Genomic DNA, 23,527 nt, shown 5'->3' on the forward strand with positions numbered 1-23,527 from the left:
TTCACTACTGTTTACAGGCGGGCGACCACCCCTCGCTAGCAACTACTGTCGAGTTTAAGCTCGCACTGTGGGAGGCTTTGTGAAGGAATCGTTTTGAAATGATGAACGCCAACGCCAGACGCCGGGATTGTCGCTTAAGCTCGCGTCTTGGAACGTCTCGTAAAACATGTATATTGCACATAACCACGCCACCGCACTTTTTGATCGATTGCTGTCAACTTCATACGCGCTGCTCGAGATAAGAGCTGCAGATTTCCACTGTGCAACCAACCCACCAACACGGCAATACAGTGACATCAGTGCAAGCTATCACGCCTCCGAAAAACGCGTCTGCAAACTTTGTTCTCGACTACACGAAGCACGGCAGCGCAGTTCGACACTGCTGTAACGGCTGCCAAGCACCAGAAGCAACTGGGTGCCCTGCGGCCCTCGACTGCGAGTGATACCCTCTCCACGCCCCCCCCCCCCCGAAGAACACACACACACACACTGTTGGGACTGGGCCATTCCTGCTCAGTCACTAGTGTTGCGACGTTGCCATGCTCAGTCCGCCATCGACGCGGCGCAGAGCAGAGCGATGAAGTTGTCGAGCCGACGGGGATTTTAAGCTGCATTTATATACAATATATACAAAGGTAGCAAGAGCGTCATATGGCTCGCACAAAGGCGATAGCACTTCTCAACTCAGTGCCTCCAATGAAATGCCGCCGCACAGGCGCTGCTTCCGGGCTGGTTTTATACCCCCGGGTAGAGTCACTGATTAAGGTATAAGAGTAGCGGCACTCAGGCACGCAAATCAGCCACGGCGGCCATTTTGGTGCTTATCAGTGTTGCGAGATTGCCGCTTCTACGGCCTCGCCGCTAACTTATACCGGGGCTTTTGTTAGCAACATTTCCGAAGATACAGCAAAACGGCCTCTTCGTACGCACTTCTGCGGCTGAAATGCTGCTACACGCGTTATCTTTGATTCGTGTTCGGAACAATGTCAGTCGCGATCAGCCACAGAGCAGGGAGGACAAGGTAAATCTACTACTGTTTGGCGAATGAAAATGCACAAGCAACAAAATGGCAGTGCCATGAATCGTCGCAGCGTAAACAAGTTTCACGTGATGTGAACTGACCAATTGTCATTGCGGCGGCACGGAACAATAGGAGAAAAGAGTGCCGATACCCTGCAGCCTTATCTAGTGACACTACCCCTGGGGTTCCACCGCAGCCGTGCGCAGCTCGAATCTTTCCAATCAGGACTATCACTGGCCGCAGATTGAAAGCGAAGTGATTGCGACAGCCGAGCCACCACAACAAAGGGAAGGCGACTCAGCGGCGCCGTCTACTCGCTGCATCTCTTTTTCGGGCCGGTCGTCCCAGGCATGATTTGGTACGGCCTTCTCGATGGGAAAAGGTGAGTAGACTCGGAGGCGCTGTGTGCCGCCAAGTCGTGGCACGTATGCCGCGGGCTGTTTGACCGAGGCGCGAATCGGGCCCACCGTCGGCGCGTCGCCAGGTGCAGCAAATTTGTGTCGGGCGCTCTGGTTAACCGCATACACATGCACACAAAAATTAGTGATTAAGGTGAGACCCGTGGGGGTTTTGACCGTGCTGTTAACGGAAATAGACACAATGACGCGTAGCGCCCTGTTCTGTCCCTTTATCGCTGCGGGACCTCCCTCTTTGGCTTTTCGCGAGGTAGCCGGTTTTCGTCTTTCTGTTTATCTGTTACATTGCGGGCTGGCGGCGGTTGCGAGGGGTACGGTTGCGCAATGTTCGCAGAATGCGGAGCAGTGGCGGCAGCGTCTCTTTCCAGCTGGTTTTAAAGACGATCGCCTTTCTTTGGCCACGCTGATTGATGTCGCGGTCCGCCGTCGAGACTGCGGACCGAAAAGCCTCGGCGAATATTTGGACCGCGAAGGCCGCGGTCCTGCGCGGTCCATCGGCGGTCCGCGCGAACAGGTGACGTCCTATCACGTGATGCGCGGACCGCGGTCCAAATAATCGTTTTCGTCCGCCGTGTGGATCGGCGAACACGAACACGCACGCCTTAGCCAAGAGGTAAGCACATCAGTAAGGGAGTACTTGTGGCGGTTGCGTCGGGAAACTTGCAACTTCGCGCTGCGTAGCTCGAGGTATTGCAGTGTCGCCCGTTCCTCTTTCGTGCTGTCCCGGCGCCGGTCCACGCAACCAACGACATCGCATCCGGATTGGTGGATATGGCCCCGACAAGCGAGCAAGACGCACGGCGCCCAAAATGCACCATACGTGGCGAACGACCGCATACCAATTATAGGGGTGTTTCCAAGAAAAAACGAGACGCACAGCGCACGAAACGCACCAGAGGTGAAGAACGACATCCAACTTGAACCAGTGGAGCTGACCACGGCGAACGAAATGCACAGCGCACGGAACGCCGCCAAGCCAGCACACACGGACGAAACTGCTATTCGCGACATCCTCCGCTCCCGCTGCTGCTATCCGGACGTGGCCAGTGAATGTTACAACCGCTGAAATCACCTGGCCACAAGCAACAAAAGACCCACCGCACGCGGTTCAACCCTACCGGAACGTACGAGCTCTCCGACACACGCTGCTCCAGCCCGCGTCCAGCGGACGAACGACATAACACTCGTGCAGGTAGGTCCGTCAACGAGCAACGACACCGCCAGCACATGCGGCATGTCCGAGCCAGAACGAACAAGATCCCCGGCACCCGCGCTCCGACCGAGGACGCAACCGCGAGCAAGCGGACTCGGGACGAACGGAGCCTGCTTGTATGGGAGAGATAGCCATTATAGCATTCTCGAAACAACAGGCAAAAGACGAGGGCTTGAGCGACGACACGGACACAGCAAGAACAGCAACGCATACACCCGATCCAGAGGAAGGCATCGAATGCCCTAACAATGAAGTCACGCTTGCGACGCCAAGGAATGTGGGGCCGAACGGACGACACGAACTACGCCCGCTTCCATACCACAACTCTTTCACTTCCGAAACAACCACGGCGACTGCAAACCTGGAGCCGCAACGACTTTGACCGATCAGCCATGCCACCCTACGAAAACGCCACGCTACCGCACACTAAACGAAAAGCCAATCGGCTCCCGCACCATACGCAACGCACACGTCAATTCAATCAACGTCTTCAACCCGCCGAATTATGCCATCCCTACACAGCGCAGCTCGCCACCGGACAAACCGGACGTCTACGCCCCCACATGCATCAAGCACGCGACGAGCTACACGAACACAATCCCCCACGGAAGCGGCGCGACTAACGCAACGCCATAAACACTGTCAAGTTCAGGTCTGACGAAGTGAATCCCACGGCACACACACAATAAAATAAAGCAGATTTGAAATTCACCGAAGGTCAACGAGACGAACACCCTCTTAACGAAGTTTCCAGTATCTGGAACAAGAAAAAACAAACGCCAGCATCGAGAATCTGTGAATAAGCGGACAGTGATCTGGATACGAACGGACGTCAATCTACGCGAACGTTTTATTGTGCCTGCGGGCAGGCACAATTCAGTTTTGCAGCACGATTAGGAGGGTATCAGCGTGCCCGGAAACGAAAACGGACGACAAAAGCTGCCACCCGAAGACACGCCGAAAACCGCAGTTTACGGCCACGGCCGCACCGACAAGCCCCATGCTTCCCTGAGTCCGACCTGGTGTTTTTCTAATAAATTAAACATTTTATTTTTTCTATTTAGTCTTTCATTCGAGATACGGCCTAGCTAACAGATAAGTTGATTATTCGTGAGTAATACAAATTGAGTACTCATGAGTGCAGAATGAGTAGTACTCATGATCGCAGAATGAGTAGTACTCATGATTGCTGTCACGCGTCACCTCGGTAGAAGAATGGGCTCCGGACACAAAGGGATCAAGCTGAGACGATACTTTAAGGTTTGCAAAGGTATTGCGAACGTAAAACAAAAGGACAAGAAAAGTGATGGAAATACCCCGCATACAGAAAAAACCCTAAATAGCTTTCAGTTCATAACTACAACAGAGTCCTCGCGCTCTATCTACATGTTCTTCAAGGCCATTTCCCTACCGCACTTTTTGTTGTTGCGTCGTCCTGGAACCTTGAAGCAGTCGGGTGTCCGTTGTCGCTGGGGCGGTTCCCTGAGCACAGCGCCGTGAAGATGGTGACGGGGCCAGTGGGACGAAGCCGCTGGTGCGTGTGTGCCCGTGCACGCCGGTGCTGAAGCCAGTGGAGCGGAGCCGCCGTTGCCCAGGAGCACCCGCGTCAAATGCTTGAGGAGGCCAACGGGGCAGTGCCGCTGGTGCCTTGCGGGTTCCCAGACCTCAGGTCCCGCCTCCTTCGGTCGCCTCGACCCACGATCTCCTCGTCCCCCCGCTCATCGTCTTCCTTCTCCTTTTTTCCTCCCCCTTTTCTCCACCAGCTTCCAGAAATTTCTCGCTTCTTATCCCTTCTTCGTCGTCGTCTCCGCCGTCTTCGCACCTTGACTCCTGACAATTGCAGAATGAGTAGTACTCATGAGTACAGAAGATCGAGTACTCATGAGTACAGATTGAGTACTCATGAGTACAGAGTGAGAACTCATCAGTACAGATTCCGTACTCATGAGTACAGATTGAGTACGAATACTCGTGAGGACAAATGAGTTTGAGTACAAGTGAGTATGATTACAAATGAGTATTTGATGAGTGAGTACGAGTGATTTTGTGAACAGACGAACTTTTTGAGCCTGAGTTTGATTGAGTACAGCGTGAATGAAAAAAAATTGTGATTGAGTTTGAGTGAGTTCTTTCTGTTTTGCCGACCTATGCCCGTAAGCATGTGGGGTATTAAAATTAAGGTTTCAGGTATGGGACACATAAATAATGGGAGCTGGGTATAGTCACGAGAGTCACGGTAGAGTCAGGTTGAATTGATGTTCCAAATGATCCTCCTACGGTGTCTGTTGTATCAAAGTTCTCGTTGAGGGGAATCACAGTGGACAAATAAAAAATGCTTCGTGGCTATAGTCATGAGATGGTCATGGAGAGTAAGAGATTGGGTATATTATTAAATTGATCCCGCCAGGGCTTCTGGAGGTGAAATTCAGCCTCTCGATGAGTTGAGTAGCGTAGGGGGGAAAATGCGTACAGCATAAATTCATGACATATTCATGGCGAGTTTTATATTTTGTTAAAAATCAAGGTGAGGCCGCTTAAGCATGTGGGGTATCAAATAAGAGGTTTCAATTAGGGGCACATAAATAATGAATACTGGTTACAGTCACGAGAGTCACGGTGAGTCAGGTTGAATTGAAATTCCAAATGATCCTGCTAGGGTGTCTGATGTATCAAAATAATGGTTTCGTTGAGGGAAATCACGTTGGACAAATACAATAATGCTTGCTGGTTATAGTCATGGGACAATCATGGAGAGTCGGAGATTGAGTTAATATTTAAATTGATGCCGCCTGGGCGTGTGGGTGTCAAATCAGGGGTCTCGATGAGTTGGATAATGTAGGAGAAAAAAATGCTACTTGCCTAAATTTATTACATAATCATGGCGAGAATTATATTCCGCTAAAATTCAAGGTATGGCTGCTAAAGCACGTGGGGTATCAAAATAAAGGTTTCAGTTGGGCGACACATAAATAATGCGTCCTGGTAACAGTCACGAGAGTCACGGTGAGTGACGGTGATTTTCAAAAACAAAATAGGGGAATTGGCAAGAAAGTACATACCGAAAACCAATTTTCGCGCATCTTGTCAGAAACCAAGGTTCACAAAAACCCTGAAAAAACTAGATAATAAGAAGAAACGATTATTTCGGGCTGCCAAGATAAAACCTATAGCTCAGAATTGGGATAAATACTACGCGGCCGAAAAAGCATATTTGCTCGCCATACACAGCGCGAAACACTCGTTTTTTCACACAGACTTGCCCAAGATTCTAACCAATAACCCCAGAAAATTTTGGCAAATCATTAACCCGCAGGAATCCCGCACTGTTACATTGAAAAATGAAGCTGGCGATGATATGAGTCCTGCTGACAACGCTGAGCTGTTCAATGCTGCCTTTTCATCTGTTTTTACCAACGAAACCCATATACCGTTTCCTGCGTTACCTAACTGTATCCTGTCTATTATGTCGCCTATCACATTTGTTCCGTCGGGTGTATTGTCTGTTATCGAAAAATTGAAACTGTCTTCTTCGGCAGGTGTGGACGAAATCAATTCTAAAATTCTTAAAAGCACAAAATTTATTTCTTCAGTGATTTTGTCATTGTTATTCTCCCAGTCACTTCACACAGGCCACTTACCAGACGACTGGAAGGTGGGGAAGGTCACTCCGGTCTTGAAATAAGGTAACAAAGACAGCCCCCTAAATTATCGCCCAATCTCTCTTACAAGCGTACCCTGTAAAATCATGGAACACGTCATCTACTCCCAAATCATTCACTTTCTTGACGCCAATAACTTCTTCCATCCTGCCCAGCACGGGTTTCGTAAGGGTTACTCTTGCGAAACCCAATTAGCCCTTTTTGTCCAGGATCTGCACACAAGTCTCGATACTAACCGGCCGACTGACGTAATATTTCTGGATTTCTCGAAAGCGTTCGACAAGGTACCTCATAAGCGACTGCTAATAAAACTTAGATCTTTGAATATACACCCTGATATTTTAACTTGGATTGAGGAATTTCTAACTAACCGCTCCCAGTTTGTTTCACTCGATGAAGTGCCCTCTAACCCCCTTCCAGTAACATCAGGTGTCCCACAAGGCTCCATTCTCAGTCCCCTTCTTTCTTAATTTACAATAATGACCTAGCTTCGCATGTCTCATCTAGTATCCGTTTGTTTGCTGACGACTGTGTAATCTATCGCTCAATCACTAACCCGACAGATCAAACCGCTATTCAAGATGACCTTAACCACCTGGCTTATGAAACTTAACCGCAACAAATGTAAAACAGTCTCTTTTCACCGCCGTCGCAACCCCTCTTTGTTACCTTACGCAATCGCTAACGTCGCCCTCGAACACGTGCAATCATATAAGTATCTCGGTGTCACCCTATGCAATGATCTTAACTGGCGTCTGCATGTTACCAACATTATAGCGTCTGCAAACAAATCCTTAGGTTTTCTGAAACGTCACCTTCGCCACGCCCCCCAGAATCTCAAGCTACAGGCCTACAAATCTCTTATCCGCTCTAAATTGGAATATGCGTCTCCAATCTGGGACCCACACCAAGCATATCTCATCGACTCACTTGAGGCAGTTCAAAACCGTGCTACTAGGTTCATTCATTCTTCATATGCGTATAATATTAGTGTGTCATCCCTCAAAAAAGAATCTGCTCTTTTAAACCTTGACGTCCGCCGTCGCATTTCCAACCTCTGCCTGTTTCAGAAAATTTTTCACAGCCCATTCCGTCATCCCTACATTATTCCACCAGCCCGCATATCTCACCGCACTAGTCATCCACTTCAAGTTGCCCGTCCACGTACTAGAACGACCACTTTTTCTATGCCCTTTTTTTACGGACTGCATATGACTGGAATGATCTTTCCCACGACGTCGTGGCCATTTCCTGTCCATCAACATTTTTCGACCAACTGTCTGCACATCTTTCGCAATGAAAACCCCTGTCAATAAAAAAAAACATTATTTGTTAACCCACCCCTTATGTAATACCCCCTCGGGGGTCTTTAAGGAAACAAAGTGAAGTGAAGTGAAGTTGAATTGAAATTCCAATAACCTGCCAGGGTGTCTGTTGTATCAAAATAAAGGTGTCCTTGTGACGAATCATGTTGGACAATTACAAAAATGCTTCCTTGTTATACACATGAGACAATCATGGAGAGTGAGAGATTGGGTTGATATTTTAATGATGGAACCTGGGCGTCTGGGTGTCAAATCAGGGGTTTTGGTGAGTTGAATGACGTAGGAGAAACAATGCTACCTGCCTAAATTTATGACGTAGTCATGGCGACTTTTATATTGGGTTAAAATTCAATGTGAGACCGCTGGAGAATGTGGGGTATCAAATAAGGGTTTTAATTAGGGGACACAAAAAATGCGTACTGGGTATAGTCACGAGAGCCACGGTGAGTAAGAATGAATTGACATTCCAAATGATCCTGTATTGTATCAAATTAAAGGTATCATTGAGGGCAATCATGTTGGACAAATCCAAAAATGCTTCCTGGTTTAGTCATGAGGTAGTCATCGAAAGCCAGACATTGGATTAATTATTAAATTGATGCCGGCAGGGCGTCTGGGTGTCAAATCAGGGGTCTCGATGAGTTGAATAATGTAGTAGAAAAAATGCTTCCTGCTCAAATTCATAAAAAAGTCATGGTGAGGTTTATATTGGGTTAAAATTCAAGGTGAGGCCGCTACAGCATGTTTGGTATCAAATAAAGGTTTAAATAAGAGGACACAAAACATGCGTGCTGGTATAGCCACGATAACCCAGTTAGTCAGGTTAAATTGACATTCCAATTGATTCTGCTAGGATGTCTGTTGTATCAAATTAAAGGTCTCATGATGGCAACCACGTTGGACAAACATGAAAATGCTTCCTGGTTATAGTCATAAGATATTCATGGAGGGTCAGAGATTGGGTTAATATTTAAATGGATGCTTCAAGGGTGTCCGGGAGTCACATTTGGGGTCTCGATGAGTTGAATAACGTAGAAGAAAAAAATGCTTCCTGCTTAAATTCATGACTAAGTCATGGAGAGATTTACATTTTGTTAAAATTCAAGGTGAGGCTGCTACAGCACGTGGGGTATCAAGTAAAGGTTTCAATTAGGCGGCACATATATAATGCGTGCTCGATACAGTCACGAGAGCCACGGTGAGTCAGGTTGAATTGACATTCCATTTCATCCTGCTAGGGTGTCTGCTGTATCAATATAAAGGTCTCATTGAGGGCAATCACATTTGACAAATACAAAAATGCTTCCTGGATATAGTCATGAGAAACTCATAGATAGTCATATAGTGGGTTAATTTTTAATTTGATGCTGTCAGGGCGTGGGTGTCAGATCAAGGGTCTCGATGAGTTGAAACGCAAAAGAAAAAAATGCTTCCTGCTTAAATTCATGAAATATTAACGGCGAGTTTTATATAGCGTGAGTATTATTCAAGGTGAGTCCGCTACAGCTTGTGGGGTATCAAATGAAAGGTTTCAATTAGGGGACACATAAAAATGCGTGCTGGTATAGTCACCAGAACCCCGGTGATTCAGGTTAAATTGACATTCCATTTGATCCTGCTAGGGAGTCTCTTGCATAAAATTAAAGGTCTGATTGAGGGCAATCACGTTTGACAGAATGCTTCCTGGTTATAGTACTGAGATGGTCATCACAGTCAGACATCGGGTTAATTTTGGGTTTGCTCAGACATTCTGTTAAGTCAGACATTGGGTTAATTTTAAATTGATGCTGCCAGGTTTGTGTGATTGTCAAATTAAAGGTCTCGATGAGCTGAATAACGTAGTAGAAAAAATGCTTCCTACTTAAATTCATGAAATAGTCATGGCGAGTTTTATATTGGGTAAAAATTCAAGGTGAGGCTACCTAAGCATGTGGGGTATCAGATTAAAGGTTTCAATTAGGGGACACAAATAATGCGTGCTGGGTATAGTCACGGGAGCCACGATGAGTCAGGTTGAATTGACATTCCCATTCATCCTGCTAGGGTGTCTGTTGTATAAAATTACAGATTTCATTGAGAGCGATCACGTTTAACAAATACAAAAATGCTTCATGGTTATAGTCATGAGATAGTTATGGAAAGTCAGATATTCGGTTAATTTTTAAATTGCTGCTGCCAAGTCGTCTCCGTGTTAAAATAGAGGTCTCGATGAGTTAAATAACACAGGAGAGAGAAATGCTTCGTGGTTGAATTCATGACATAGTCATGGCGAGTTTTACATTGGGGTAAAATTTAAGGTGAGGCCCCTAAAGCAGGTGGGGTATCAAATTAAAGGTTTCAATTAGGGAACACATAAATAATACGTGGTGGGTATAGTTACGAGAGCCATGATGAGCCAGGTTGAACTGACATTCCAAATGATCCTGCCAGGGTGTCTGCAGTATCAAATAAAGGCCTTGTTGAGGGGCATCATGGAGCACAAATACAAAGATGCTCCCTGGGCATAGTCATGAGATAGTCATGGATAGTCAGAGATTGGGTTTACATTTAAATTGATGTCGCCAGTGCGTCGGGGTGTTAAATCAGGGGTCTCGATGAGTTGAATGACGTAGGAGAAAAAAATGCTTCCTGCCTAAATTCATGACGTAGTGATCGCGTAGTGATTGGGTTAAAAATCAAGGTGGAGCCGCTACAGCATGTGCAATATCAAATTAAAGGTTTCAATTAGGGACACATAAAAGTGTGTGCTGGTTTATTCACGAGAGCTCCGGTTAGTGAGGTTGTATTGGCATTCCAGTTTATCCTGCTAAGGTGTCTGTTGGATCAAATTAAAGGTCTCATTAAGGGCAATCACGTTTGACAAATACAAAACTGCTTTCTGGTTATAGTACTGAGATAGTCATCGAAAGTCAGACATTAGAGTAATTTTTATATTGATGCCGCCAGGGCGTCTGGTTGTCAAATTAAATGTCTCGATGAGTTGAATAACGTAGGAGAAAAATGCTTCTTACTTAAATTCATGAAATAGTCTTGGCGAGTTGTTAAAGAGTGGGCATGGGAGCAACGCTACGATGCGGCTCACAAATGTTTTTCGTCTCTGCCTGTTACAGTTGCCGTCCGTTTTCAACGCATGCGCTGTCGGTTTGACCGAGTGTCTTTCCGGTGACGCTTCTCCTGCTACGCCGATCGTCCCCGAACCTGCGCTACATGACTTGTGCTCCGACATGCCATGGGAGACCACGCTGACGCAAGTCCCTGTGGCTCCCTCTGGATCACCCTGGACATCTTCAATTACGTCAGCAACGCCGCCCGATATAAGCACATCGCACCAGCCGTGCCACTTCAGTGGGCATGGGAGCAACGCTACGATGCGGCTCACAAATGTTTTTCGTCTCTGCCTGTTACAGGTTAGTGAAGCGCCTTCTAAACGCTCCAATAACGCATTTCTTGTTGTATTCCCATGCCCACAAGTGCTTTTACAACATGTAAATGAGTGTTTTTATGTGTTGAAACTGTCACTGTCGGGGGACGTGGAGCTTAACCCGAGGCCTAACAAAACTCGCCAGGGCGCGGGGCAGGCATCAGAAGCACCACCTCAGCCAACGAACGATGTTGTTATAACAATGCTGCGTGACCTCACAGCCCGTTCAACGTTGATTGAGGAGGGTCAGGTGCGCATACTTGATTCCATCGGAAGCTTAACGTCGAAGCACGCCGAACTGAACGCGACGGTCACTAGCATATCTGAGAGGTTAGGCTCCATGAAAAGCAGGTTGGAAGTTCTGGAAGCGCATGCTGAAGACCTGACAACAGTACAAGAAACAATTAGTAGCCTTCAAAACGAAAACTTTTTGTTAAAAGCACGTTTGTCAGATCTAGAGGATGGAGCTAGAAGGGACAACCTTGTATTTTTTAATGTGCCTGATCACCCATCGGAAACATGGGCGGACTCAGAGAAAAAAGTCAAGAAGATTGTCGTTAACCAAATGTCGATTAATCTTGTCGATAACGATATCGCTCTTGCTCACAGGGTTGGCACACCGCATCGCGACCAAGCACGACCAATCATAGTGAAGTTTGCAAACTACAAAACAAAAGAAAAGGTTCTGTGCGCGAAAACCAAACTTAAAGAATCAGACATCGCAATCAGTGAAGACTTCTCGCCAGCTACCCGACATGCGCGTAAAATGCTAGTCGATTTTGCGAAACGCTCAGCGCCAGATGAAAAGTTCAAGCTCCGCTATAATAAGCTTATCTTAAACGATAAGTGTTACGAGTATTGCGAAGTAGCCGGTGAAGTAAAGGAAAAAATTAGATATTGTAGTGCCCCCGAAGCTGAGCATTCAACGCTTTTTCCACATGCTTCCCCAGAATAGCTCGCCGTCGGTCCACATAACTCGCCGCGGACGCCAAGTAACATTTCAGTTCTTTTCACTAACATACGAAGTGTAGTTCGTAATCACGATTCTATTTCTTGTGCTGCTGACACTACTGCCGCTGACATTATTGTATTAACTGAGACTTCGTTGAATGAATCTGTACGTGACAGTGAAATTTGTTCTACTCAAACGTGCTACAATCTATTCCGATGCGATCGCTCCTCGAAGCGTGGCGGTGGTGTCTTAGTTGCTGTGAACCACAATTTAGAATGTTCATGAGTCAATATCGCTACAAATCTTGAATTCACTTGCGTTCAGGTATCTGTTAACTTTACCAAGTTTCTAATCTGTGTACGTTATCGCCCGCCGTCTACGCCACTAGGTTTTTGTAATGATCTTCACGACACCCTTAACACCATTCACACAAAGTTTCCTGATCAGCAGATATTTCTTTTTGGTGTCTTTAATTTTCCCGATGTTAACTGGGAGTCACCCGCTATCTCAAGTGAAGAAACATGCGAATCATCAAATTTTGTGGCACTCTGCTCAACCTTTTGCTTAACTCAGGTTAGCGATCAGCCAACAAGAATAACGGATTCCACGTCTAACATACTTGATTTATTGTTAACAACAGCTCCCGACCTTGTCACCAACATCAGCTACTTACCGAAAATAAGCGATCACTCCGTAATACACATGTTCTTGAATTTTCCAACTCGCTTGTCCCGTAATAATTCTAAGGTTATTCACGATTACAGAAAGGCTAACTTTTCGGCGATGGAGGCGAAAAGCAAAAACGCCCGTGTGTACGAGATTTCGGCGCACGTTAAAGATCCCCAGGCGGTCGAAATTAATCCGGAGCCCTCCACTACGGCGCGCCTCATCGCCTGCGTTGCGTCGGCGCATTAAACCCTACAATCATCATCATCATCATCATCTAACTTTTCCGCCATTAATGATGATCTGAAGACTTTTCCGGATGAATTTCTTGTTGGTTTCGACGAGCGATCGGTCACTGAAAATTGGCACATGTGTAAAAGTACCATTCACAATTTAATTAAACAACATATTCCACAAAAGATCATTACCACTAACCGCCAGTTTCCATGGTTCAGCCGTGCATTAAAACGCCTTGCTAACAAAAAAAGACGTTTCTTCATCAGAGCAAAGCGGTCTGGTAAATTGGAGCACTGGTCAGCACTAAAGGATGTCGTACGTACTTATAAGAAAGCTTTAAAGGAATCAAAACACAAGTTTATGAATGTTACACTACCTGAACTGTTTTCCAAAAACCCTAAAAAATTCTGGAGTACGATTAACGACACCGAGGATTCAACAATTTCTCTTGTTGATTTGCAGTCAAACCGAATCAGCAACGCTGATTGCGCCGTCGTTCTGAATGACACGTTTGCAAAAACATTTTCGAGTTGTACTAACCCGTCACTTCCTGCTTGTCACACTCATTGATTTCCCCATGGATCCTATTAATTTTGATTTTGATGGCATTGTACGCATAATTGAGAGCCTCAAATTGTCTTCCAGTTGTGGTCCTGATGATATTAATACAAAAGTGCTTAAAACACCTCAGTTTATTCCGCCATTATATTGTCCAAAATATTTAATCAGTCTCTTCAATCTGGGGAGATTCCAGATGACTGGAGAATAGGAAAAGTGATTCCACTCCATAAATCTGGTGACAAACATTCCGCTTCGAACTATCGCCCCATATCGTTAACAAGTATCCCTTGTAAAATAATTGAACACGTCATCGCTTCTCACTTGGCAAGTTTTCTTGAATCATTCTCATTTTTTACACCTGAGCAACACGGCTTTAGAAAATTATTTTCGTGTGAAACGCAGTTGGTAGCCTTCACAAACGACCTTCATTCTGTAATTGATAACGGTTCCGTAGCTGATTGCATATTTATAGATTTTTGTAAGGCGTTCGATAAAGTGCCCCACAGCCTGCTTCTTCACAAACTAAGCCAGCTGAATATAGACCCTAATGTTGTTAAGTGGATTAAAGGTTTTCTAACAGATCGCTCTCAATTTGTTCATGTTAATGGATTTAACTCTTCCGCTCTTCCTGTCACTTCAGGCGTTCCACAAGGTTCAGTTTTGGGACCGTTGCTTTTTCTTATATATATTAATGATCTGCCCAACAATCTGACCTCTTCTGTAAAACTTTTTGCCGATGACTGCGTTATTTACTGCGAAATAAAAAATACTAACGATGTTTCTTTGCTTCAACAGTATCTTGATGCTATCGATAATTGGTGCTCGACTTGGCATATGACACTTAATATTAATAAATGTAAAGTAATGTGGTTCTCACGCCAACGTAACTTACACCCTTCCTCTTACAGTATAAGCATTGCTACCAGTGTCGTCTTATAAATACCTCATCATCATCATCATCATCACCAGCCTATCTACGCCCACTGCAGGGCAAAGGCCTCTCCCAGTCTTCTCCAATTACCTCGGTCCTGTGCCAACCGTGACCAATTTATAAATAAATAAATAAATAAATAAATAAATTTATAAATAAATAAATTTATAAATAAATAAATAAATAAATAAATACCTCGGGGTTATCTTAACAGCAGACCTTAGTTGGAATATGCACGTCTCTTCTATTATCTTGAATGCTAACCGAATGCTTGGTTTTATTAGGCGACATTTTTTCTTAGCCCCCACTTCGGTTAAACTACTATTGTATAAGTCACTTGTTCGGTGAAAACTCGATTACGCGTCTTCAGTGTGGGATCCATGCAATAAATCATTAATAAATTCTCTTGAAGCAATCCAGAACCGTGCATCGCGTTTCATCCTTCATGACTACGGCCGTTTATCAAGCGTAACGCAAATGAAAACAACTGTATCTCTCGAACCACTCACACTGCGCAGAAAGGTATCGCGCATGTGCCTCTTCTTTAAAATCTATAAACTAAACGCCACCCTTAAAAATGCTCTTATCTCACCCCCCACTCATGTTTCGTTGCGCATAGATCATTCCTGCAAAGTTGGTATCCCGAAATGCCGCATTGTATCACATTCAAATTCGTTTATTCCTAGAACTACAGCGGAGTGGAATCGCTTGCCACCAGCCCCAATACTTACTAACAACATTGACCAGTTTAGAAAAAAAGTGTCTGATTACTTCACTTCTGTCTAGTTTGTGGCCTTTTTTGCCACAGTTTATTTTTCTTTCAATTTGGTATTTTTGTTGGCATGCAATATTCAATGTTAGTTTTGTTAGTTTTCTATGCTAGGGGCAATACCTGTGTAGATTTGTGTAAAGACTTTGTATATACCTGTGCACTACTGCATACTTATTGGTTTAGTGTTTGTGTATATTGTTTCATTAGTTTACAATGTCTGTACAATTCGACCACCCAGATGTACCACTCCCCTCATTAATGCCCTCTGGGCCATGAGGGTACCTGAAATAAATAAATAAATAAATAAAATTCAAGTTGAGGCTGCTTAAGAATGTTGGGTGTCAAATGAAGGGTTTCAATTAGGGGACACAATTAATGCTTGAATTTGATAATAATGTGTGCTGCATATTTGGACGGGGGACACGGACAGTGAGAAAGACAAAACCATACGATGGTGCGCAAACTAGCAACAGGTTTATTGAAAGCATCATCGTTATTTATAAGCATGCGATGGTGAGTGTACATAATAGGGTAAACATGATATTTTCGTGCGCCTGCGCTCATGTGCAATTGGACTTTTCGTTCATCATTTTTTTCTCTTTTCCTGTGAGCCCTGTTCTGGGCGCGCTGATACATTTCTCAAGTTCCACAGACAGCATACTGAAGGCCTCAATCACTTCTCGAACCTTTCGGTCCTTCGAGCGTGGCAGCACACTTGCTTGCTTTAGCTTGGTTTGACATCCGCATTTTGAGCAGTGGGCTGCAAGGTGGCCTGGCGATTGTAATTGATTACAAGCATTGTTGTGCTCCCGCAATCTTTCATTTAAACACCAGCCCGTTTGTCCAATGTAGGATGCACCGGAGGGAAATGGAATTTTGTAGACAACTCCAACTGCGCTGTCCGCAAATTTGTTTACGGGCTTTAGGCCACAAGATCCCTGCCGTTGTGCGTGTTGGGTTTGCGAGTTCAATTTCTTGCACGTTGCTTTTAGTTTTAAAGGCACTGAGAATGCAACTGAGCATACAACTTTTTTCAATCTATGCGATACGTTTTGTATCTACGGCAACACTACTGATTCTTTTTGTCTGGTAATGCTTTTTCTTTTGGTTTTTTCTGAGCTTTTTTGACACATTTCTCGGCCGCAGAGACCAGCACCTGCTTGGTGTATCCCCTGGACCTTGACAAATTCAAAAATGCTCCCTGGGTAGTATCATGAGATAGTCATGGAAAGTCAGATATTGGGATAATATTTAAATTGATCCTGACAGGGTGTCTGGGTGTCAAATCAGGGGTCTAGATGAGTTGAATAACGTAGGAGAAAAAAATGCTTCCTTCTCAAATTCATGAAATAATCAAGGCAAGTTTTATATCGGGCTAATTTCAAGGTGAGGCTGCTGAAGCATGTGGGGTATCAAATAAACGTTTCAATTAGGGGACACAAATAATGCCTGCTGGGTATAGTCACGAGAGCCACAATGAGCCAGGTTGAATTGACATTCCCAATTATCCTGCGGGGATGTCTGCGGTATCAAAATAAACGTCTCGGGGAGGGGAATCACGTGGGGCAGATACAAAAATGCTTCCTTCGTATAGTCATGAGATAGTCATGGGTGGCCAGAGATTGGTTGAAAATTTACATTGATGCCGCAAGGGCGTCTGGGTTTCAAATAAGAGGTCTCGATGAGTTGGATAACGTACGGGAAATAAAAAATGATTTTTGGTTTATTTCATAACATTGTCATGGCGAATTCTATATTGGGTTAAAATTCAAGGCGAGGCCGCTAAATCATGTGGGGTATCAAATTAATGCTTTCAATGAGGGATACACAAAAACTTCGTCCTGTGAACAGTCACAATGATGATAATGATGGTTGCATTTTAATGGCGCAAGGCCAGCTGGGGCAAGGAGTGCCAAAAACAGATGTTTAGCTACAGCAGATTAAAAGTGTATACTAAAATTGAATAGCAAAAGAGGTAAAAACAAATAAAGACAATGGAGATGGCTGGTGTAGAGGGCCAGGTTGTGATTATGCATGATATGATATGAGTTTCAGAAATTGAACTTCTGATAGATACTTAAAAACACGTTTGACAGTACACATTGGTTCAACGCCTAAGAAGTACGATGGGTGGAGTGGGATTTGTTCTCTGTAGATTTCTGGAAAGTGTTTGCGTCGTGTGGTGTGGAGTGCCTTGCATGTGATTAGTATGTGAACTACGGATAGGCGCTCTCCACAGCTGCTGCACACGGGTCTCGGAGACCCAGTGAGCAAGTGTGAATGTGGTACATAAGTGTGGCCTATCCGTAGCCTGGCTAAGGCTACTTCCGTGTGTCTGTCTTGTTTGTCTGTTATGTATCTACCTAAGTGTAGCTTTATAGTGTAGAGTTTGTTCTCTGTTTGTGTGTCCCATGTTTCCTGCCAAGATTTGCGCAAGGCTGTCCGTACCAGTGGCTTCAGGTCGAGGTAGGGAACGCATGGTACATCTATGCTACTGCGCAGAGCAGCCACAGCGGCACTCTGGTCAGCGATTTCGTTCCCCAGAATGGCACTGTGACCTGGAACCCAGCAAATATTTATTTTTAGTTTTGAGTGATGAGCAAAGGTTAAGGCTTTGATTAGATGCTGGAGGACAATGTTTTTTGTAGGTCTGAAGCAATGTAAGCCTGTTACCACACTTAGAGAGTCTGTAAAGATAATGGAGTGTTCTGTTCTAATTTGTGTAATGTGTTGTACTGCTAATAAAATACCATGTGCTTCGGCCGTTAAAATGCTGCTATTTCTGTGTTACGTCTTCGTACTGGTAAAGTTGGGGCCGTGTGCAGCGCATGCGACGGCTGAAGAAGACTTCGAAGCATCGGTGTAGAAAGTGGTGTGGGGGTATTTGTGTTGTAACTGAAGTAAGTGCTGTAGTATAAGTTTTCTTGGCGCATTTCGTTTGTTGATATGTTTAAAAGAAATATGACACAAAATTGCTGACCTCTCCCAAGGCGAAATGAGGTCAGCAATAGAACACTTCATGCTCTCCTCAAATGAGATCCCTAGTTCCTCAGCGAGGGCTCTCACTCGAATAGAGAAAGGAGCGGGTATCGATGGCCGTGCTGCGAACAATGGATCGGATGAGGTGTTGCTTTTGATAAAACTACATGGGTGGTTTTTTACAGAAGTCGCCTTAACAGCATACAGCAATGAAGTATACGAACGCTGTTGTTCAAGGCTCCACCTATCACACTCTGCATACATGCTCTCAATGGGACTCGTCCGGAACGCTCCACATGCACGACGGAGACCCAAGTGCAGCACTGGATCCAACATTTTCGGAGCCGTTTTACAGGCGGACCCATAGACGACACTCCCGTAGTCCAACCGTGAGGCAACAAGGCTGGTAAAAACGCGGAGGAGGATTTGTTTGTCCGCTCCGAAGGAGCAATGCGAAAGGACCTTCAGAATATTCATGGTTTTGAGGCTTTTCTGTTTCAGGTGTTTTATATGAGGAATAAATATCAGTTTTTCATCTAGTACCACGCCTAAAAATTTGCGTTCCTTTTTCGGAGGGATTGAGACACCTTTAAGCTTAATATTAGGATCAGCATGGATTCCGCGCCTCCTTGAAAATACAACAGAGGTACACTTGTGTGGATTAAGCTTAAATCCATTCCTGTCTGCCCAGTCAGCGAGTTTGTTGACACCAAGCTGGACTTGCCTCTCGCCTGTTAGGATGTATGGTCGCCTGTTAGGATTTATGGTTCGGGCAGCTGGTCGACCAACGCCTCGAAGTCAGAGCTCGAAACTGCAAGATCAGGAGGAATGTATATCGAGCATACCGTTATCAACCTATTAAATATTATTGTTCGAATTGCTACAGCCACAAGGACAGTGTTCAAAGTGACAAGGTGGCATGCTAAAGATTTCCGGGCGATTATGGCTCCACCCCCAGAAGAGTGTGTGCAGCCATCCCTGTCCTTTCTGTATAACAGGTAACTATTCAAGAAATTTGTGTGTTTAGAATTGATATGTGTTTCCTGAACACACATTACACTTGGCTGATTAGCATGCAGTATTTCGTTTACATCGTCAAGATTTTTAAAGAGGCCTCTGGAGTTCCATTGTACTACGTTCTCTCTTCCCATTATGAAGTGTTCGCAGCTTGTCGGGAGGCTTTGGCGTCGGGACGCGTTCCTTGCGGTGCACCGCAGACAAGAACGGGCCGACGTCCTTTTCATCCTCGGATGTCGTCGGAGCGCCTGAGGGATCAGGCTCCTTGGACCGCGAACCCTTTGGGGCGCGCTTTTCCTTGCCCGCAACCACCGAGGGATTCAGGAACGCCTCTGATGTCGCAGGCGGTGCGGTGGGGGTGGGAGCTGCCGCTGGTTCCCCCGTCTCCATCTCCTCTGCGCCCTCGCCTGTGGTTTCGGACGCTGGAGCGGACGTGGGGGATGCAGCATCACTCCCACCAGACGTGGTTGCCACCACAGCCGCTGCTGGCTCAGCGAGCGGTGCGGAGGCGGGTCGGGCTTCAAGAGGCAACCCAGGGGGGGAAGGGGGGGAGGACGTGGGGGGCGGCGGCGGGACCAACTCCGACTCTCGGTACTGGGTCCCCGCCGAAACAAGACGCCGCTCCGCACCCCGGCGAGCTGCGTCGGCCTACCTCCCCAGGGGGGAAAGAGGCGAACCTCTTTCGCGCCTCTGCGAAGGTGATGTTTTCAGTGACTTTGATGTTAATGATTTTCTTTTCTAATTGTAATTTTTCACATTTTCTGGAATAGGCCGCATGTGGCCCCTGGACGTTTACGCAAAGAAATTGTTGAACGTTGCAGTTGTCGGACGGGTGGTTGTGCTGGACGCATTTTGCGCAGGTAAGTCGGCCGCGACAGGAGTTTGTGCCATGCCCGAACCATACTTAATCACAGCGCGAAGGACGGGACAGACAGAAAGATTAACCACTGGACAGGCGCTAAATCTCAACTAAATTTATTGAAAACCCGCAACAAACATTTATACTGAAGGCAAACAACGCCGCACGTGTCAAAGAGCATACAAAAACCAAAGAAACCAGATAAAAGTGCAAACGGGAACATGGCTTATTTGTCGTTATCCATAAACTGGACCTCTTTATCAGTAAGCACCACTGAAGGGTGGCTCACACACTTATCGCCCCTCTTGCTATTGTGATAGGCTTCAACTATCTCACGGTGTAGCTGCTTCGGGTGCTTGGTAAGAATATCAGTTTCGTGAAACACCGGTTCGCAGCCTCACGTGTGGCAGTGTGAGGGCAAAGGCGGTCGCGGACGTTTGTTAAAGGAGAGCGCATGCTTTCGCAATCTAACATTAGCACACCTACCCGTCTGCCCTATGTATGATGCGCCGCACCTGAGAGGGACTCGGTACACGACACTGGTTTGGCAGTCCACATACCTGTGCTCATGGTTTGTGCCACACCCTGATTTTGGGGCCCTTTCTTCCAATGAAGCCTTTCTTTGTACGGCAGCGCGCAATCGCTCCAATTTACGTGGGGCAGAAAAAACCACCGTGACACCATACCAACTGGCAACGTTCTTCAAACCATGCGACGTACGGTGCACATAGGGAATAGCGGCCAATTTACTTCTATCCGGTTTTTCCTTTCCTTATCAGGGTCCCCGCAAGACTTGACATGCCTGATCAACTTGTCCCCACAACTCCAGAGCGCTGCCCTAAGGTAACCTGCCGCCTCTAGCCTCTTTAACTGACCTTCGAAGCTCTCCTTTACTGTATGGTGGCAGGTGTGGGTTAAGGCTGAGCACAACACAGAAAAACACACTCCATTTTTCACTAATTTAGAATGACCTGAGTCATAACTTAGGAGGGGTTTCTCAGAGCGAGGCAAGTACACCCAACAGACATGGCATACCTCAAATCTTAAACGGAGGTCAAGGAACTGCAGCTCTTGCTGTTGTGGAAGCTCAACAGTAAACTTCAACCAGAAACCACTTTCTCGGAACACTTTCAAGAGATCTATGGCCACGCGGGGTAAATCAGCAGAGTTCACAAAGGCAAGGTAATCATCCACATATCTAAAAATGTTACTTGCCATACCACACAAGTTTCGCTCAATGGCACTGTCAACCCTGCTAAGAAAAATATCGCTGAGTACTGGCGCAACACACGATCCAATACAAACACCTGATCTTTGCACAAACAACGACCCTCCCCTGTCTACAAAGGTAGAGTGCAGGTAGAAAGTTAGAAGTTCGAAAAAGGCCTCAACAGAAATTTCACAACGGCTTATGAAGACCTGTTCATCATTGTCTTCGACAATGCACATCTTCACGCTTTTCATTAGCTCGACATGTGGCAGGGAATAAAAAAGGTCTTCTACGTCAACACTGAGGGCTCGGCAGTCCCTTGGATTGTCTAGCTTCAAGAATTACACAATTCGACCTGAATTAGGAACCCGAAAGGGGTCAATAATGGTTAGGCTAGACAGGTTCCGTTGTAGGTACCCCGACACTATTCGCTGCTAAGAGCCTCGTTCAGAAACAATAGCCCTGAAGGGAAGGTCTAGTTTATGGGTTTTTGCCGAAAAGAAGACGTCGAGGTGACCTTTCTTAGCGGACTTAAAACCAGATACCAAGCGTTCCAAACTAAGCTCGTTTAGGAGGGCCAACGCCCTCTCCTTCACTTTTGATGGGTTTGCTTGCAATTGCACAAATATCTTGTCCATAGCTTTGGCACTTTTTTCTGCGAACATGGCTTCAGAAAGAACTACAAAGTATCCCTCCTTGTCCGACACCATGACGCGCAGACCATTTGACACGAAAAAATCAACAGCAGGCCTAATGTCCCCCTGCACCCTAGGCCTACCTACAGTCCGAGCCAAAGTGTCCACGCACTCCGAGATGCACCTAGACCATTGATCGTCAGTAACCCTGCTGGCGATGGACCTTGTGGCAACCACTTTGTCGACCGGAGAGAGCTTCGGCTGGAAACAGAACTTTGGTCCACGCTGGAGTAGCCTGGTGTGATGCTCCGGGAGCACACGGTCACCGAGCACAAACACTTTGGAGGGCTGTGTTGCCGCCTTCTTCTTCGTGGGTAGACGTGGTATCGTAGACGCCCAGAGGAACTCGGTAGTCTGCTTGGCAGTCCGGATCCACTCCTGAGTGCTCTTTGACACGTGCGGCGTTGTTTGCCTTCAGTATAAATGTTTGTTGCGGGTTTTCAATAAATTTAGTTGAGAGTCAGCGCCTGTCCAGTGGTTAATCTTTCTGTCTGTCCCGTCCTTCGCGCTGTGATTAAGTATGAACACGTACCAACTCGCCCAACTTGCAACTGTACTACATGCCCGAACCGTTGGCACTTGAAACAGAACCGCGGGTTCGGGATGTACGGCCGGACTGAACATCGGATGTAACCTGCGTTGATAAATTCTGGAAGGTGGACTTGTCGAAGGTTAGGATAAGGTGCTTAGTCGGCATTTGTTTATCGTCTCTGCGGATGGTTATGCGCCTGACCGCGGTTACGCCCTGACTACGAAGGCCCTCCAGCAGGTCAGCTTCAGATTCATTTAGTAGGTCATACTCGGAAATCACACCCTGGGAGCTGTTTAGGCTGCGGTGGGGCGTGACTCGGATTGGCAGATCGGCGATGTTGGTTTGAGCAAGAAGTTTATTGGCATGTTCTTGGCTACTGACCTCGACAAGGATTTCACCGGTTCGGTGTTTTTTTGGCCTTATACGACCATCCAACAATACCTTCAAGAAACTTTGAAATGAGGAATACCGACTGTGAAGCAAGATGTTTTGATTGGTCTACGGATTCCATCACGATGAAGCGAAGATAGTTGTTCGGTTTCGGAGGACTCAAGTCAGGAAGTGGTGGAAAAGAAACTTCGGTGCGGCCCCTTTTCGGGGGCCGATCGCGTTTGGGGGGGAGTTTAGAAAATGCCATATAGCATAGTATAAAAGCATGGAGACGGGGGTACTTTCTCCTTTTACCTTACCCTGGTAGTCAAAGAGGTCCCGGAGCTCCCTGCCTGGTAGACAGGCAGGGAGCCCATCGGCCGGAGCTTGACCAAGGCTCCGATGGCCACCGTTCACGGCTTCTAACCCTTCACCTTTCAACTTTTAGCCATGGTACGTAACAGCTTAAGTATGGGGGGCTCGGGGTACGCGGTGTCGCCACTCACCGCCACCAAGATTACTCAAGGTGCCCCGTGCGGTGTGAACAGTCACAAGAATAACGGTGAGTCAGTTTGAATAGAAATTCCAAGTGATCCTGCTAGGGTGTCTCTTGTTAAGGTCTCCTTTAGAGGACTCATGTAGGACAAATAAAAAATGCTTCCTGGTTATAGTCATGAGACAGTCATGGAGAG

At 46.2% G+C, this 23,527-nt stretch overlaps 1 protein-coding gene across 1 annotated transcript; it reads left to right on the forward strand.

Moving 5' to 3' along the window:
• Positions 1–10,858: 10,858 nt before the first annotated feature.
• On the forward strand, positions 10,859–12,010 carry LOC144140033 (uncharacterized). The gene is made up of 2 exons (XM_077672263.1): positions 10,859–11,927; positions 12,006–12,010. The coding sequence occupies exons 1-2, from the start codon at positions 10,859–10,861 to the stop codon at positions 12,008–12,010; spliced, it is 1,074 nt and encodes a 357-aa protein (XP_077528389.1).
• Positions 12,011–23,527: the final 11,517 nt, after the last annotated feature.

This window comes from Haemaphysalis longicornis, unplaced genomic scaffold (genome assembly GCF_048455015.1).
Source record: "Haemaphysalis longicornis isolate Haplotype H1 unplaced genomic scaffold, Haemaphysalis longicornis Haplotype H1 scaffold_1, whole genome shotgun sequence".
Taxonomy (NCBI): Eukaryota; Metazoa; Arthropoda; class Arachnida; order Ixodida; family Ixodidae; genus Haemaphysalis; species Haemaphysalis longicornis.